Raw genomic sequence first — 18758 nt, 5'->3', positions numbered from 1 at the left:
AATCCTAACACGTGTTCAAGGGATTTTTTACTCCGTTAAATAATTAGAAAAAATTTTAAATTTTTTTCAAATTGTTTTGAAGAAAAATTTTTTTTTTCAAAAACGTCATTGGGAATTATGCGTTTTCGAATCCTAAATCTCTGAAAACTTGTGTTCTTAGACTTTTTTTAAGTGAGAGGCATTTTGAAAAACAATCTCGTTTTTAACTACAGGAATCATTTACTATCAGTTTACGATCACAGCAAGCATGGTACTACTCTTTCAAAGTATATTTATTTGGAAAAGATCTTGGTGATCTTAAATTTCGTGCAATTTAATGCTTGATTAGCTGCCGGAATTAATGCTCGATTAGCTGCTGTTTTTGTCGAAATAAAGAACATTTATAACTATTGTTAATATTGTTAACTAAGTCATTTTAGTCTTTGCTTTTTTATTTTTGAGCAAAACTTATAATACGAAAGCTGTCCATTTAATGAGTAACAAACCACTCGCCTATGATAAATATCCTAATTTGATAGCCAATATATAAGCAAATGATAAATTTTTCTGAAATTATACATTATAAAGAAGGAACCGTTTTTTTCAAAGGATTTGGAAAGTTTCTTTTTTAACCAAATGCCTCGATGAAGATATTATTCTCACCAAGCACAGTTCTCTCTTGTCAAGTCTTTTTTATGCGTTGTTAACTTAATAATATTATACTTTTTAGTTATTGGGTAAAATCTATTTCTGGAGTTAGTTTATTAAAAAGAGAATTATAGATTTTACTACTTAATTGATTTCATAAACTTCATAAAAAGAGATTTTCCAAAATCAAGTATAATAAAAATAGTTAAGTCAGTCAAAAAATCAATCAAGCAAAAAAAATGTTTGAATAGCTAGAAAATTTCGTCATTTTAATTGTATTTTCTTCGTTAAAGTGAAGATATTGAGGCGTACAAAAAATCTTCGAAACTTTATTAGAAGAGATCAACCCGTATTGAAGGGATCAACCTATTAAAGATATTGATTTTCCATTTCATTTAAATGAAAGAGTGTGAGTAACATTCCCATAACAACCAAATTAAAAAAAAAAAAACACGATCACTACACCAAATTTTAGTTTTATAACGAGCTCCTGTATCGTCATGGCCGACCCTAAACTTTTTTAAAGGTATTTGGCATGTGCTTGATGAACTGGTTTTAAAGAATGCTTAACGGTGTTGGAATTCGGAAAAAAGAAAAAAGAAAGATTAAACACGTTTTAGATTGAATAAAATGATTATATGAGATACTTGTGATAATTTTTTACAGCCCAGTTTATATTGACGTAATAGGATTGTTATGCTTAACATTTTGCTCTTTAAACTTAAAAATTTTTTTAAAAGTTCTTAGTAAAAAAGTGAAAATTAAAAAAAAAAAAAAAAAAAATTCTCTTTAACAAGCAGAAGTAGTAGAATAGTTGTAAGTTTTGTCGCGAAAAATTCTCGTGCATGAAGAAACATTGCAGCGTTCTAAATGCTTTGCAGCAATTGAGAACTTTTTCAAATTGCAATTTCTTTCTACCCTTTTAGAAAATTAGTACTTAATTTTACTCTTAAAAAACTTTCGAGCCGTCATAAATAACAATCATCATGCATAGTACAATTTTAGTTTGCAAGACAACATAAACAACTTTTCCAAATGTTTTTCCATTATATAGACTGGCTAAAATGTCTTTCTTAGTTCTGCTCAAATGATAATTTGTTTTGCGTTCAATTCAATTAAAGTTAATTAATGAACTCTCCCCTCCAATTTTGACCAAATTTTTAATAAATAGGTTATAAACCACAATCAAAAAATCACCACATGAAAAAATCAAAGCTTGTGGTCTAAATTCTGATGGTCTGTATTATTGTTTCTAAACCTTTTTTTTTTTTGCTGTATCGCATCTAAGTTTTTCTAAAATACGTATGAGCATGGCCTACTTTATTTATACGGCCGGATATTTTGCATTTTGAAAAAAAAAATAGAAGGCCAGTTTTCAAAACCGTAATGTTTCGAAAACTTAAGACTTTTTGAATATTTGCAAATGTATTTTACTTTCTAAATTTAAAAAGTCGACAAAAGTAGTTTATATTCATAAATTTAGATACTAAACGCATATTATATAAGAAATAAATAAATGAAAAGATATCAAAACAAGCCTTTATTTTAAAACTTAGAATTTAAGTAAACAGACAATTTAAAAAACAAGAATATTTATATAAAATCTTTAAATCTTTTTCTTTTTTCATCAAAATAAAAAATAATTGTATTATATGTAATTTATTGAGTATTTACAAATTTTCTCTTTTTAAAAGATTTTACATGATCAACAGCTACTTCGCTGGTAGAGATAATTCTTTTATTATTAGGAAAAATTTTGATAACAATTCTTCCAGCAAGTTTTATCCCAGTTTTTTCATGCATGGGACAAGAAAAAGTCTGAAAAGAGTCACAAAAGTGATTTAACAAAAATTCTAAAGCTTGTCGTGCATGTTAATTAAATTTCTTTATTTTGTTATAAGAGTAGTAATCATAGCAAACGATGTGCAAACATAATCTAAAAGTGATGGTGAAGGAATAGTGAGACCACCCCTAGAAATAATTGTTAAATAAGTATGATCAGGATTGCTTTCATCAATATTAGCACAACATAAAAATTCTTGGCAACATGTACCAAAGCGTTTTTTTAGTTTCTTTGCTATATATCCAGCAATATGAGCACCTACTTCTCTACTTTCTGGTGCTAGATTCATGATTTCTGGAGTACACTGAGTTGTATCAATATCAAGAAGAAAGTTTTTCAAATCTGTTAAATTATTTTCTGACTCGAGTGGTACTTTCAAACTATCATCAAAGTTAATACTTTCTTTAACTATACATTTGATTTTTAATACTTTTTCAGAAATAGTGACATCTTTTAAACCAACCAAAAATCTTCCACCACTCATTTGTCTATATTGTCCAAATCTCCTTTCTAATGGGTCACTTTGAAACCTCCCAGTTAAAACAAAGTTATATCCGTCATTAAGTAAGTCCTCAATCAATGAGGCATGACAATTAAGTGTTCTTATCAATGCTACAGCTGTTTGAGCACTTAAAGTAAACTTCTCACAGTTTGGTACCTTTTGCAATTGCCAAGCTTCAATCCAGTGTGCCATTTCCCTAAGAAATTCAGATTTTTTATCTCCAGAAACAACTGCATTACCTAAAATATTACACGTTGAATACTGACTTTTTGAATTTGATAAAACCCACCACTTGTAAAACAATGTCAAAAAATCTGCACTACTTTTAAGATCAGGGAAATATGAGTGAATTGCTGCAGAAGTAGTTTCATCAAAAATTGCAAGTGCTAAAGAAACGTTTTGTTTAAAATTGCCAGGATGTAATACTTTCATTGTTATTTTTGGTGCTTTACGCAAACCAGCATCAAGAGCAAGTCTTTTTCATAAATATTGTGGAAGGTGCTCCATTTTATTTCTCCACCACATACAATTATAGGATCTTTAAATCCATCAAACTTAAAATCTGGAAATAAAAATCTTTTACAATTTAACAAATTATTTCTGATATTTTTAATAAGATGTACAACATCAAAACAAAGGTAAATCTTTTTTAGATTGTAAATAAAAAACAAATCTTCAGCTTGTTGATTTGATGCACAAAGGATTTTTTTAAAACAAGAAACATTAGAGGAATGGTTGTCACACACAATACCTCTAACATTAAATTCACATTCAGTAAGAATACGAAGACATTCAAAAATTTCTTCTTTCAACCATTCAGCATTGATTGTTTTTTTTAGGTGATGATTTAATCACATATGGAATGTTTTGTTTCAGGCCAACTATCATAAAACAAACTATTCCATTATACAATTCTCCAGATTCATCACTATCAATCAACTCTCCACCAAAATACTCTTCACATTTTTGCAAGTACATTTCATCAAAAATCAAGCAAATGTCTTGAGATATCTTTCCTTCTAATTTTAAATGTTTTGCACAACTTAGAGCATCAATATTTCCAATAGTTATTTTTTTAAGTAAAGATATTGATGGTAAAGGCAATTCGGCGCTACTCCACTTTCTCCCCCCCCCTAATTTTATGATTGATTCTGATAGAGAATTTTATGCTGATTAAGAATCGTATAAAAACATGGGTCTCAAAATCAACGGAAAGTGCTCTAATCTGATGTCGAAAGTACAAAAATATACCACAAATCGCTAATATTCGCCATCTTGAATTCACTAACTTTACGGTTGATATTGTTTTTAACCGCAAAACATTGCCAGCCTGGTTTTTACTATAAGGAATTTTTTCTGGTTTAAAGTGCTCTAATCTGATGTCGAAAGTACAAAAATATACCACAAATCGCTAATATTCGCCATCTTGAAAAGTGATTTTTTTTTGTTTAAAAGTTATCCTTTCAAAGTATCAACAGCCTGGTTTTTATTTTTTATATAAAAGATTTCGAATAAAAGAACAAAGAACCGGTGCGTTAAGTTTCATAATCAGGTGTATTGACCGCATTTTTTTTCTCTTACCAGGTAATGAAATTCAATGGCATTTACTCTTATCGCGTCAATTTGCTTCAACTGGATTCTTAGTTTGTTAGCTTGAGTGTCTTTTAAAACTTTTGTCAAATAAGTTGAAAAATTCTTTCATTGATTATATTTTACAATTCACTTTAAAACAAGATAAAAATTTTTTAATTATAAAAATAATTCTTTAAAACTATTGACTTTCTTTTAAAACTTCAAGTTAACCCCCCGTGAATTCATTTTCATTATGTTTGTCATATAAAAAGGAGTGCTTCAGGTTTAATATAGAATCGCTATCTATATTAAACCAGAAAAAATTCCTTATAGTAAAAACCAGGCTGGCAATGTTTTGCGGTTAAAAACAATATCAACCGTAAAGTTAGTGAATTCAAGATGGCGAATATTAGCGATTTGTGGTATATTTTTGTACTTTCAACATCAGATTAGAGCACTTTCCGTTGATTTTGAGACCCATGTTTTTATACGATTCTTAATCAGCATAAAATTCTCTATCAGAATCAATCATAAAATTAGGGGGGGGAGAAAGTGGAGTAGCGCCGACTTTCAGTAATATCATTAAAGTTATTAATCAAATCACTCAATAAAAACTGTCCATATTGATCTGGCTGAAATATTCTTTTAGTTGGTGATTTTCTTAACGAATTAGAAGATTTTATAAGTTGTGATGGACCTTCTTCAGGCAAATTTGTGCAATCCAAAATAGTTGGAATAGGCTTTAGTTTTTTTATTAATCGAAAACGTTGATTCGCATTACCTTTCTTATAATATTTTTTTTCAAAATGTTTGATGCATATTACGGAAGAATTAGTAGGTGTCCAATCTTTTCTATTTACAAATTTAATCCAATTTTTTTTCAACTCTTCATTTTTTGGAAACAAAAATACTACTGTAGAAACTTCACCATCATAATTTGAACGACAATTCACAATACAACATTTGTTAACCATATTCTTTGAAACTCCAGCTGCTCCTTTAAAAACGCCTTACGAAAAAACTGGCCTTCTATTTTTTTTTTTCAAAATGCAAAATATCCGGCCGTATAAATAAAGTAGGCCATGGTATGAGAAGCATTATTACTAATTTTTTGATATTCAAAAAAATGATTTGTTTATTGAAGAAACTGAGTCCCCATACAATTAAATTAAACTTTGCCACCTTGTGACGTGGGGACCACCTTGATAACACTACTTTATATAAAAGCAGAATACAAAATTGATTTCCTTAACAGAGAAGGGTACAATTCCATATTTTTATAACAATATTTTTTTTAGAATTAGATACGCGAATTATATACTAAAATAAAAATTTAAAGAACTTTTTAAAATTTTTATTCAAGTGATTACTAAAACTTACATTTGCCAATAAAGATTACTTTGTGAAGCAATATAAAAAAATTAAAAAAATGGCTCTTTTTAATTTACGATTAAAAAAAGAGCCCTTTTTTACTTGTTATCCCCATATCAGCACGAAAGCTTGTACGATATAGTCGTACTTTGTTTATGCCATATGTGTTTTAGATCTTATAATAGTGGATGCTGTAAAATTTTTAAACCATAAATACTTGGAATAAACTTAACTCAATATCCACTGGAATAGGGGGTAAAAAGTGAAAATACAATGTCATGTTTTGTTAGAATTTAAGAAAAAAAAGTTCCCCCTGATGAGGCTTTTTTAGTATCGCCTAACGATAAATTTTTCAGCGTAAAGGCTCCCGATATATTGAAATTTGATTGGTATTTTTTTTTAAATCTATGAGAATTTAACTGGAATTCGTCAAAACCCACATTTTTTATATTTAAATGTTCTATATTGTAGGTTTCTATATAGTTCTAGTTATTGTTCGGAGAGTTCAGAATAAACGGGGGAGGGAGATTAGTTTATTCTAAGTAATTAAAATGTTAGACTCATTACAAAAATAAATTTACAAGATAAATTTTGAAGCCGAAAAACGCTGAAGCAAGTCTTCAATCAAAAATAAATTCTAATTGTCCGGGGAATCGGAATGTTTACAAACCGTTTTGCTTTTCAGCTCTGTGTGTATTCAGTATTAATTTAAAAATCCTTAATTCAAAACCAGGGTTAAAACCCCGAATCTCAAAAGTCTTTTATTGCGTATAACTTTTTTCTTTAATTATCACTGATCCAATTTTTCTAAATTTAAGAAAGAACTGGTGTCTGAAAGAACGGTGTGTTATTTTCGCGCTGTAAAGTCTTCTTAAAGAAGTCTGCGAAGCGGTTAATAAAGTTCTCTCTCAAAATATTGCAAACGGTAATTTAATGATATATTAATTTAAATTTTTTCGTGACTTGCTAGTTTTAAATTTTGAAATGTTTTGCTGGAAACGTAATAAGATAATTTTAAGTTTTTAAGTGAAAAGTTAAGTTGAGAAAAAATAAACAAACGATTTTTAACGTATTGTACATTCCTAAAAACAGGATATTTTAATTGATCTTCAGAAATAAAGAAATGCTTTTAATCGGTTGGATTACAAGTATGACTCAAAAGCGTTGCAGAACGTATTGTTTATCGCATTAAAAAAATATACACGATTTTGTCAGATTTATTCAAAGTGAATAAAAAATTTTGATGGTAAGATTTCAGTTATTTTTGGTTAGTGTTATTGTTATAGCTAAGTTGGTTGGTGAGTAAGTCATACACGCTTATAAACATATGCATTAATATATGTATATATATATATATATATATATATATATATATATATATATATATATATATATATATATATATATATATATATATATATATATATATATATATATATATATATATATATATATATATATATATATATATATATATAGACACACAAACACACATTCATAATCATATTTTGATAACTTTTTGTAATCTTAACTTTATATCCCAAATTTAAAATCGCAAATTTTATCAAAAAATTATAAACTTGATTTAGTTTTTCTCCCAATTATAAGTTCCATTAGGATCTAAATATATTTACCAAATATATTTAATGCAACCTGGTAAACCTGTTTAAATGTTATAAAATTGAAACCGTTAAGAAACATAAAATCGAGTTTTAAGAAAAATTACACGAACCCTAAACATTTGTTTACTTAGTGTTAACATTTAAGATGTGCAAATTGAGTTCAATTTTAGGTAGTAATAAAAATATTTTTATATATTCGTAAGGTTAATAATCAATGTAAGGATAAACTGAAATTAGTTGCGTAGTCGTTTCCGTAGCCATGATAAGTATTTTTTAATTTATCAACCGTTTCTTTTTTTTTTTTCTTAAATAGCAGGTTTTTTAAATCGTTAATTGTATTTATAAATATATCTGATGAAGCTATTTGTAATGTTAACAATTTTCTAAGTGAAGGAAAATGAAAATTTAAAATATTTTTTATCAACTCATGTTTTTATTTTTTTAGGTTGAATTTTTTTTTCATAGATATAATTACCTCAAAAAAATTTTTTTAATTTGTTTTAGTTTGTATTCTAAATTTTGAAGTTTCTCTGGAAATAGTGCGAAACACCGAAAAGAACATTTAGCATTCGATGTTTGATAACCCAGCTTTCGAAGAATATGAAACAACATTCGACGACATTCCTATTACAGATGCACAAATTGTGCCCGACGTACATAAATATGGATGGGGAAAATTTTCTGGAAAATCATTGCAGTTACTGAATAAGCCTTCGTTCCTGATTTTAGTTTTATGCATCTGCTCTCTTTCTCAAGGACTTGTTATTACTGGAGTAACCTTTACCGCTATTACATCAGTAGAAAAACAGTTTGGTTTGAAAAGCACTGAGAGTGCACTTTTGCTAAGTGTCACTTACGATGCAGCATATGGCATATGCTGTATTTTTGTAAGCTACATAGGTCATACTCATAAACCACGCTTCTTAGGATTTGGTATGCTTATTATGGCTTGTGGATGTTTTATTATCACTATTCCTAAATATATTATCGGGGAATATTCTGCTGGAATCCAGCTCTCAACAGACTTTTGCCGAAGTGCATCCAATAACACAGTTGTTGATCTTAAGTGCAACGAAGGAACTTTATGGTACTATAAAGGATTATTTGCACTTGGTTTTGTCTTAATGGGTATTGGAGCCACACCACTATATACTTTAGCTCCTGCTCATATTGAAGAAGTAACAGATAGAGGCCAGGGAAGTATGTATTTGGGAATTTATTATGCAGCAGCAGTTTTTGGTCCAGCGGTTGGTTTTATTATTGGTCTTCCAATTCTCGATACATGGGTGGACATCAACCAGGTGCGTAATTAACAATGCATGATTAGTTTTAATGTAAACATGATGAATAAGGTAATTTACCTAAGAAATTATTGTCAGACTGGTGATAGAAAGATAACAACAATTTCGAGGAAGTTTTTTTTTTTTTTAATTTAAATGTTATCTCAAAAGTACCATGAATTTTATTCACGTGACAAGGTTTTCATTTTTCAAACTGTTTTGAGTTTTTTAAAACTACTAAAATGATTTAATTGACGTTTACTAACAAATGTAGTGACACAAACTCAAAATGTTTACAATATTTCATTTAAATTAATGCTGCCATATATTTGTTTTTTTGTTTGTTGTTTTTAATTTTACTATCTAACTTTTACTTAACTTTTTTGAAGTTCAAAAAGCACAGTTTTAAACATTTAAATCGAGAAAAAAAGGTTTAAAAAATTCTTTTTGTCGGTGAATAAACGAACAAAAATTTCTCAAGGAAAAGTAGAAAAACCTTGCGAAGTTTTGTCACTTATCCTTGAAAAATTAAAGTTTGTAATTCGCTTTTTTTAATGGTGTCTTTCATCTTATATTTATGTGCATACCTTGTCAACGAATTATGGTAAGTGGTAGTAGGGGAAGTGGGGGCATTTAGATTAATGAAATATGAAAATAAAAACGACATTTTTTTTTTAACAGTTTATTTCAATAACCATATTATTAAGCTTTAAATTGCTTCAATTAAGAAAATAATAAAACGTTTTTTGAAAATGTTGTTTCACAAAAATTACACTTAGTGAAAAAAATGATTATTGTGAGCCACAACCACACCCTCACAAAAATTATTGGGCTACACTTTTCGTGGTATATTTTCTTTACAATTGCAACAGCGCAGATTGTTTGCTGATTTTGTTGCACGTTTGCATACTATGTAGGCATTCTTTGTATTTACAGTTTGAGTTTTCTAATTCGAAATACCTACAATTTCCGAAGGTGTAGCATTTTTTGTGTCTGCAGTCTTGGCAACTGTTTGAGCAATGTTGCTTTTTTTAGTTTTTAGAACATGTTTTTCCAGTTCCGCTTTATATGGTGAACTGGTGAGTATATCTGTTTTGCCCTTTCGGCATCGTTTTCGAGGTTGCTGAGTTTTCTCATTCAAAATACTGCAGGTGAAGCAATTGTGAAAAAAGCTATAGATGTCGAGGACTATTTTTCTGGTTCAGAGCAAGATGTCAGGGATACATCTTGTAGTGAAAGTACTTTCATTATGAACTTCACGTTTTTTGTATATGTTGCGTGACCATCTAATAATAGCAGTACAGGCTTTTTTTTGGATGGCATTATAAAGGACAGGAAAGGTTCGAACCACTTCAAAAATATATCTGTTTGCATCCAACCACTAGGGTGATACGATGCAATATTCAGCAAGCACACAACGTTAAAACAACGTTGAAATAACGTTGATCGACGTTGATCAACGTTATTTCAACGTTGTTTCAACGTTGTGTGCTTTCTGGGATAGTACCCGGAGGAGCTTTTTCGATAATATTTACATTCTTGGGAGCTCTAACACGGGAAAAAATAATCAAGAAGGGTACGTATATAGCGGAGGCACTCATGTAAACTTTGATTGCAATTGTTTTCCTTCGTTCAGCTCTTAGAGTTCCAACTTGTTTTTTACCCCTCTATGCAATTACTTTTGACACTTTCTTGGTACTGAGGAAACTCCTGTCTCGTCAACATTATATATATATATATATATATATATATATATATATATATATATATATATATATATATATATATATATATATATATATTGTTTGGAATTATATTATTTTCATCTATGCTTTTAGTAATTAGTTCTAAAAGTTTATTCATAATCGGTTGGTTAAATCCCATTGCTCTAGTTCCTGAAGTTTCCTCTGCATACGCAAAGAAATACTAGGATTGCGTATTAGAAAGTTTTTTGCCCACTGGTAGCCTGCTATTCATGTTTCTTTGTTAAAGCTATGTGGTATCTTGCTCTTTTCAGCAAGCTGAAATGCTAATTCTAGCAAATCTTTCATTGTAACTGGAAACAAGCAACTCTCTAGAAAAATTAGGTATTTAACAAACTCTCGCTCTTGTTCAAGGGTAAAAACTGATTTAAAATTCCCAAGTTTTTTTTACTGCACAACTACTTAGTTCTAAACTCCCTTGTTGAAGTCTTTTTATTCTGTCTCGCAGTGTTGTTTGGATACAAAATGTTAATGATGCCTTCTTATACCCCATTTCCTTCTTCATTACTGATTCAATAGCTGCTTTCATGGAATCTTCTTTCCAGGATTGTCGATTAGTAAGACGTTTGTATTTTCTAACCATATTAACACATTGACGGACAGTAGAAACAAGTGAAGTTCAAAAATTAGCACTATATTTTTTTGTAATTTTTAGAATATTAGAAGTATAGTTTTACTTTTTCTGCTTAAGGGCCTGTTTATATGGAAAGCGGGCTGGCTCGGCAAACGAGCCAGCCCGTTTGCCGAGATATCGACGTCATCAATATTTTAACTTAATTTTATTTTGCGTTTATATGAATAAACGAGCTGGCGCGGATAGCGATCCGGGCTAGTTCGCACCTTTAACTAGGTCGCGGCTACTGCCTTTATGCCACGTAGTGAACTTCGCTTTGACGGCTATAGACTTAAGTGTCCGTCAACGGGTTAAGTAACTGTATGATTAAAATGATAATTCGAAAAAATACTTAGTTATTAATATAATTTGTTACGTTCTCATCAAAGAAAAAATTTAATAATAATAATAATAATAATAATAATAATAATAATAATAATAATAATAATAATAATAATAATAATAATAATAATAATAATAATAATAATAATGATAATAATAATAATAATAATAATAATAATAATAATAAAAATAATAATAAGATATTAAAATTAAGAAATACATAATTATATACCTACAATATATAATAATATAATAATCACCAGATATACTTAAGTATAACAAGATATCGATTTATACTCTTAGCTTTATATTTTAATCAAAAACTCATAAAAATTAAATAAAAAAAAAACGAAATCAAAGTTCCAACTTCTCAAAACAAAACTATTTCTATTCAAGTTTTTACATGAACGCATTCAAGTGTGACGATTGTAGTGTGACGATTGTAATTATTGTTATTCGTAATTATTTAACTATGATAAATATCAAAAATATGCGGTTTTGCCTCCTGTGCGTCTATGCTATTCTGCCCCAGAGCACAGTTTTTAGAAAGAATATAGTTTCATAGCTTGCTTACTAGGCTATGTTGATATCAAAAATGGTTTTCACTTGATGAAATAATGCTAATGACACCTATGTTTAACACTAAAGTCAAACATTGCTTAATCCTCAAAAGAAAGGTCTGGAAAAAAAATGATGTAAATATAATATTTTTTATTAAAATAAACATTATTATGCATAACTTCTCAGAAACTCAACAAGCACTCTTTTTGACATAAGCGAAATGAAGAAAATTGATTTACCGATACATGGTATGTTTTTTGTCATATCAGTTAACATTTTAAGGAAACATTTCCAGGGAAATTTTAAAAAACGGTTGTGCCTCCATATGCGGCTTTGCCCCCACTTCCCCTAAATAAGCACTTCCATCAGCGAATACTGTAAACTGAGTATAATAATGTTAAGCTCAGAACTACCAGTTGCACACTAAACCTACCTTTTAACCAGTTCCTATCTTTTATTCTCAGTTTTTTTATTCTCAAAAAACGTTGTTTCCGAGAAAACCATAAATCGCTGTTTAAACTATGTTATAAGAAACGTTCGAAGAAAACATCACAAGCATTTTTTTTTCTTTTTTCACTAAAGAATACAGACTTTGTTATCTTAATGATGTGAAAGGATTACGGTATCTAAAGAAGTTGGAATCTTATTCATTCCTTCTGACCATCATCTTTTCATGAATAACTCTTACAAAAAACCTAAATGGTATGCAATGCACCATATCGCTTTTAATTTGGATAAATAGTAACGTTCAATCAGTTCTTTTTTACAAGTTTTTTATAAAACAATAAAATGTTTTTTGTTCAATCTGAAAAAAAGGTTATGGTTTAGTTGACTTTTCATACACTTAAATCAGCAGCAGAAGCCAATAAGAATGAAAGTTATTTTGTTTGGATATTTCCTTTTTTAGACTGTTGACTGCAAGATCCTGAAAATATAAGAACAGTTCAGTAGAGCTATTTCCTTTTGTTTAGCCTAATAATTCAGCTTTAACAACAAAAGATAGTAACTGGGTTGGAGCATGGTGGATTGGTTATTTAGTAGGAGCTGGCATCCTTCTAATCCCTGTTATTCCCATGTTAGGATTTCCTAACAACTTTTCTGACTCAGAAGAAATTCGCAAAAAGAAAAATGAATTGGAAGATACAACAGAAGAAGATTCAGGACTGCATCATGATTTGAAATCAGTTTGGCCATCAATCAAACATCTGCTTAAGAATAAGTCTTTCATTTTTATGACTTTAGCTACATCATGTGAAAGTTTAGCTACAGGAGGGTTTGCAACATTTTTTTCCAAATTTCTTGAAACTCAATTTCATTTAACATCTTCAGAATCAGCTTTGTATACTGGCATAATTATCATTCCAGGTATTTACTCAATGAATTATATATATCTCTTTTTTTCGATAATAGTGTGTGCAAATAACATTAGTATGTGTCATGATTGTATGGTATATGCCATGATTGTATGCTATAATGCTGATAGTATATAATTCCTGGAGAAGTCCGCATATTACATATACTTGAATTTATAACTTTTTTTCTTCTTGTGTTTGGTAGGAGCTGTTGGTGGAATTATTCTCGGAGGATATCTTAGCAAACGTTTAAGTTGGAGTTGCCAATCAACAATTAAAAACTCCGCTATTATTGCATTTATTGCCACAGCACTTGTTGTAACTACTTTTATTGGTTGTGGGGGGCGTGAAGTGGTAGGTGGAACAATTCCATATTATAACAGGTAAATACATTTTAATAATTTTTGTTAATAAAAGTTCAGGTTTTATTTAACTATTTAACTATTTTTACTTAACATATTGAAAAAAGTGTAAACAATATGTAGAAAAATTTTCTTCTTTGTAATTTAGTGAGCCTTTAGTTTCATTGGTAAGCGACTGCAATGTGAATTGTGACTGCAATACCCGTTATTATAAGCCTGTTTGTTCATTAGAAGATCAGCAAACATTTTATTCGCCATGCCATGCTGGTTGCTCCAGGTCTTCGTTTGTAGATGGAGTACGTCTTTTAAATAAAGTTATTTTCCTTAAAAGTAAATAACAACTACTAAACTTTGCAGCAAAATTATTACTTATTTTGCTCTTAATTGTTTCTTAATCTTAACATTTAGATCTACTACAACTGTACCTGTTTACCACCAAATGTGAAAAAGGTTGTAGAAGGCAGATGTACTCCGTCTTGTAAACTATTTCCCCTGTTTGCTGTCTGCGCATTTTTACTTATGCTCTTTACATTCATGAATAATGTCCCGGTATTAAATGCTACGTTTAGGTGATTACTTCTTTTGTACATACATTTTAATTTTTTTTTTTTTTAAGAACTAAACAATATTTTCGAAAAAATTATTTTCTATCAACCGGTGCCGGTACTGTAGCTTAACATTAACGCGTAGAAGCGGGGCCAATGCGCCAAAATTGTAGACATGTATGCTAAAGAGAATAGCTGAAACCCACAAGACACCAAGTTGTGATACGCTTTTTTTTAAACTATTATTTTTTTAAAAAAAAAATTATGGGTTTGTTTTATTGAAAATAAGTAAATAAATTAGCAATAAAACACCACTATAAGATGAATTTAAAATAAAACATTTTTTTTTTTTAAATCAGCAAAACATTTATTAAAATGTAACTTCTATCTATACTTTTCAAAAATTGAAAATAAAAAAATAAATCACAATAAATATGTTTACAATTTTAAAAAGTTTTTACTTTTTCTACTTACCTGCTTTTTATTTCTGCAAAATTTAAAGGATTGAAAAAAATTAACTTGAAACACAGCAATAAAAACGACTTGAACTAAACCGAAACTTATTTCGCCGATAATTAACAATTGAGAAACAAGCAGGCGGGATAAAAGATGTCGCAAAACGTTCCCAAAATTGTAAAAGAGTTTAGATTAGACACAGAATAAGTAGCGCAGCAAAAGATACAAGCGCAAAAAAATAAATTTTATTTACAAAAACGTTTGAAACAATTTTAATTGGCACTGCTACCACGCACAGTGACCCATGTTAATCTAAAAACGGCAAAAAGTCCAATTAAAAAAAAGTGAAAGTTTTATCGTTTTTAAGATTTAAAATGTTAAAAATAAACTACTTTTTGACCTAAAATCAACTTAAAAAATTCCCTGAATAATTTTTATTTGTAATCTTCAAGGGGCATAAATGTAAAAATGTATATTTATCGCCATAAAATTACAAGGCATGTTTATCTGGGAAACAATCTTATTTTCTACTTCCTTACAAAAATTTACTATTATTTTTGTTAAAATACTGAGTGCTAGATACTAGAAATTAATTTGCTTATTTTTCTTTAGATTTAGAAAACAAGCTCTTTTAAATTTTTCTTTTAAAAATTTAATTTGGGTTTAGCTAAAACCTCACAAAAAACAAAAATTTTAATTTAATTTTTCTTAAACTTTTTAGTTCTTCAAACTTCAAACTCAATATAGATAGTACAATTTTAAACATAAATACCAGCCTTAAAAAAAAGCTCCGATTTGTTCCACGTTCATTTTTAGTGAAACAAAACCACTAACTTATAACCAAATAAACCCTGTAGAATTTACTGCAGCCTCCTACTCCCTAAAGAGATATTTTAAATAGATTTATGAATAGTTTTGTCAAATGCAACACCCGCTCTTCCCTTTCGATTTAAAATCAGTTTTTGGACGTTTTTGTAATAAAACGCAGTCTAATATTTACATTTTATTTTGAAAATTAAAGAATATTTTCTTTAATTTTCAAAATAAAAGTCACAGTTAAAATAAAAATCTAACAGTGGAGAAGTACTGGGTTTGTTAGTAATTTAAACTTATGAAAAGATTTTAACATTCAACTTCGTTTATTTTTGTATTATGAAATCTATTTCTTTTGCGAGTTAAAAGACCCATAATGCGCGCGTTTAGCAATCTCGCGACCGTTTGTGTATAAACATAATAATGGTATATTTTGGGTTAAGGAAGCAAAATTTTTTACTAAAATTAGTATTTATAATTTTTAAAGTCCCCAAGCGCGTTTTAACTCGTGCATGTGCGTTATACGGCTAATTAGTGCTTGTGAAAATATCTTTGAGCTCCGAATTTGAATTCCTGTCTAATGTACATGTATTTAATAGTTAGGGAATATTTGCCGCTTTTAACTTAATCTGGGTCCCTGTGTAACGCTTGTCAACATGTATATATATATATATATATATATATATATATATATATATATATATATATATATATATATATATATATATATATATATATACTTTTTTTTTTTTTTTTTTGCATAATGACTGATTTGTGTTAGAAAGTTTAACCAAATTTAGTAATATAAAAGAATATTAATAAATATAATAAGTTTCTATTTAGAGTTGTGCCAGCAGGTCTAGGATCTTTTGCTATGGGCTTTCAACAAGTTTTTGTGCGTTTCCTTGGGTTTATTCCTGCTCCTACCATATTCGGTAAACTAATAGATTTAAGTTGCAAGCTATGGGATAAAGACGAATGCACCGGTGAATCTAGAAATTGCCTTGAGTATGATAATGCCGATTTCAGGTACCAATATTGAGCTTTTAAGTTTATTTGACAATATTACAGAGGTTTTGTTTTGTTCCATTATAACTGTTTCTTTTTTTTCTGAACACGGCAATTTCAATCGTTCGTTAAAAATTGCATTTACACTTTTTCTTCGTAAATTCTCTTTATGGTATTTTTTTTACTGACCAAAACCACATTTATTTGTTTTTCAGGTTCTACTTGTTCCTTCTTGGAGTGATCACTAAATTTCTTGCGTTTCTATTTTTGTTATTGGCATACAAGTTTTACAGATTACCAATTAAGAAAACCAATCCGCAGTTAAAAAATGCTATCGCTGTTATACACAGCGAATAGTTTTTTTTTCGTTTGATTCACAAAAACCGTGAGTTAACTTCAGCGTTGTGCGGCGTCATCGCGTGCTGTTTTTAAAATATTTAGACATTTAATTTTGTATAACTTTTTTTAATCATATTTCTTAAGCCTAATGCACACATTTTAAGTTTGAAATATTGTCAATAAAAATTTCGGATTATTGCTGTGAATATTAGTAACTAAAGAATAATATTAATAATCTTTTTTAAACTACAAATCGTTTTTTTTTTTTCCTTTTTTTCAAGCATCTTTTGGTATTGTCTGGTGTAAGTAATGGTATTTATACGTATTGTTTTCGACAGGTTCTCAAGATTTAAGGAGACTGATTTATTAGACGGGATTAAAGATCATGTTCGCCTATCAATAAGTTAAACAATAAGTTTTTCATAAGCTCACATGATATTTATGCCGTCTAAGTTGGTTCACTTAAGAACTGTCGGAAACATTCTTATCATCTATATAATTTATCTAAAAATGCTTCTATTATTCCAATAATCTATAAAGGTATTTAAAGAATATCAACATTAATCTACTTTTATAGAGAACATTACGTGTGTGAAATTCAATCGATCACTATTCAAAACCTTTGTTTTAGAAATTTCAAAGACATTAGTTCACTGAGAGCTCAAGCGTTCTCTTTAGCTCGTTGTAGTTCGCAAGTTATTGTCTAGTTGTTAATTGCTATAAAATTCATTTACGTATTAAATCATTACCAAAATTACATTGCTAAAAAAACAATTCTATAGCCGTAGAAACGAGAGAGGCCGGAAAGACACAAATTTACCGAGTATAAAAAAATATTGAAATATTTTTTATACTCGGTATTAAATATTCTATAGCATAAATATTGCAGAACGCGGGTCAGATTTTTACCTCGCTCTCATTTTTTCATTGTACTCATACAGATAACCTGTCTGTTTATCATTCCTATATGTAATGCATAATTATATGACGCAAGTAAAGAATGAGCAAAATATGTTGCAGCGTACAATTAATAGTGACCTAAAGACAATGATATATATTAACTAGATATCTAACTCGCGTTTCCGCAGTTAGGCAAATTTTCTGCCAGCCTGAAATGACGCAATGATAAATCAAAGCAAAACAAAAATGAAGTATTGTCAGTTTAAATAAAACGGCTACCGGCATTAAAGGCTTTAAAAACTTGCTTCACTTTTTCTTACGGAATTTTTGTAAAGTTAGACATCTAGTTAATATATATGACTGCCTAAAGATTACAAACCCTAAGATCAAGTGTGGTATCGTAACAGACATATAATATTCGTAGTATATTAAGTAATAATATAAGTCAATATGAAGAGCTGATGGCACTAACTTTGTTTTGTGCCTTCTACTGTGGAGTTATTATAAGTTTTACTGATTTTTCGGAGATTTATATTTATATTAATTACGTTCTAATTGTTGTTTTCTTGCAGGTCAATTTTTTTTATTTAACAGCCTAGATTTCTCAACGCATATACGTTGGGATGGTTCTTAAAATCAATAAAATTCAATAAAAGAGGCTTCGAACATCCCACATTCAAAACAGCTTTTTGGGTGAAGGAATAAAAAAAGAGAGAGAAAAAATGAACCAAGTTCAAACTTTCTATTCAAACTAATAATAATTAACTTTTACTTTTCAAACTAATAATAACTAACATGTAACGAATTAGTTTTAAACTGTACTTGTAAATTGTAGCGAATTACTTTCAAACTGTACACGAAATGGTAACGAATTACTTTTCAAAAGT

At 29.0% G+C, this 18758-nt stretch overlaps 1 protein-coding gene and 2 pseudogenes across 4 annotated transcripts; 1 reads left to right on the top strand and 2 right to left on the bottom strand.

The window, feature by feature from the left end:
• The window catches only part of LOC149888288 (uncharacterized), a 324912-nt pseudogene that overhangs the window by 165291 nt on the left and 140863 nt on the right, over window positions 1-18758 (bottom strand).
• On the bottom strand, window positions 2287-3818 carry LOC149888292 (uncharacterized; annotated as a pseudogene).
• LOC145189565 (solute carrier organic anion transporter family member 4C1-like) lies at window positions 6721-17224 on the top strand. Of its 4 annotated transcripts, XM_090089242.1 has the most exons (9): window positions 6776-6840; window positions 7029-7161; window positions 8042-8838; window positions 13068-13461; window positions 13654-13831; window positions 13959-14106; window positions 14219-14379; window positions 16468-16653; window positions 16848-17224. In XM_090089242.1, the coding sequence occupies exons 3-9, from the start codon at window positions 8110-8112 to the stop codon at window positions 16987-16989; spliced, it is 1938 nt and encodes a 645-aa protein (XP_089945368.1). In that variant the 5' UTR covers window positions 6776-6840; window positions 7029-7161; window positions 8042-8109; the 3' UTR covers window positions 16990-17224. The 4 variants fall into 4 exon arrangements, with proteins under 4 accessions (XP_089945369.1, XP_089945368.1, XP_089945370.1 ...); XM_090089243.1 differs by lacking the exon at window positions 7029-7161 and having other exon boundaries at window positions 6721-6840; XM_090089244.1 differs by lacking the exons at window positions 6776-6840; window positions 7029-7161 and adding an exon at window positions 7190-7213.

This window comes from Hydra viridissima, unplaced genomic scaffold (assembly GCF_058129835.1).
Source record: "Hydra viridissima isolate aposymbiotic clone 2 unplaced genomic scaffold, HvirCarnegie_v1 scaffold_5, whole genome shotgun sequence".
NCBI lineage: Eukaryota > Metazoa > Cnidaria > Hydrozoa > Anthoathecata > Hydridae > Hydra > Hydra viridissima.
The sequence above is the reverse complement of the archived record's forward strand: the minus strand, read 5'-3'. Positions and strand labels throughout refer to the sequence as shown.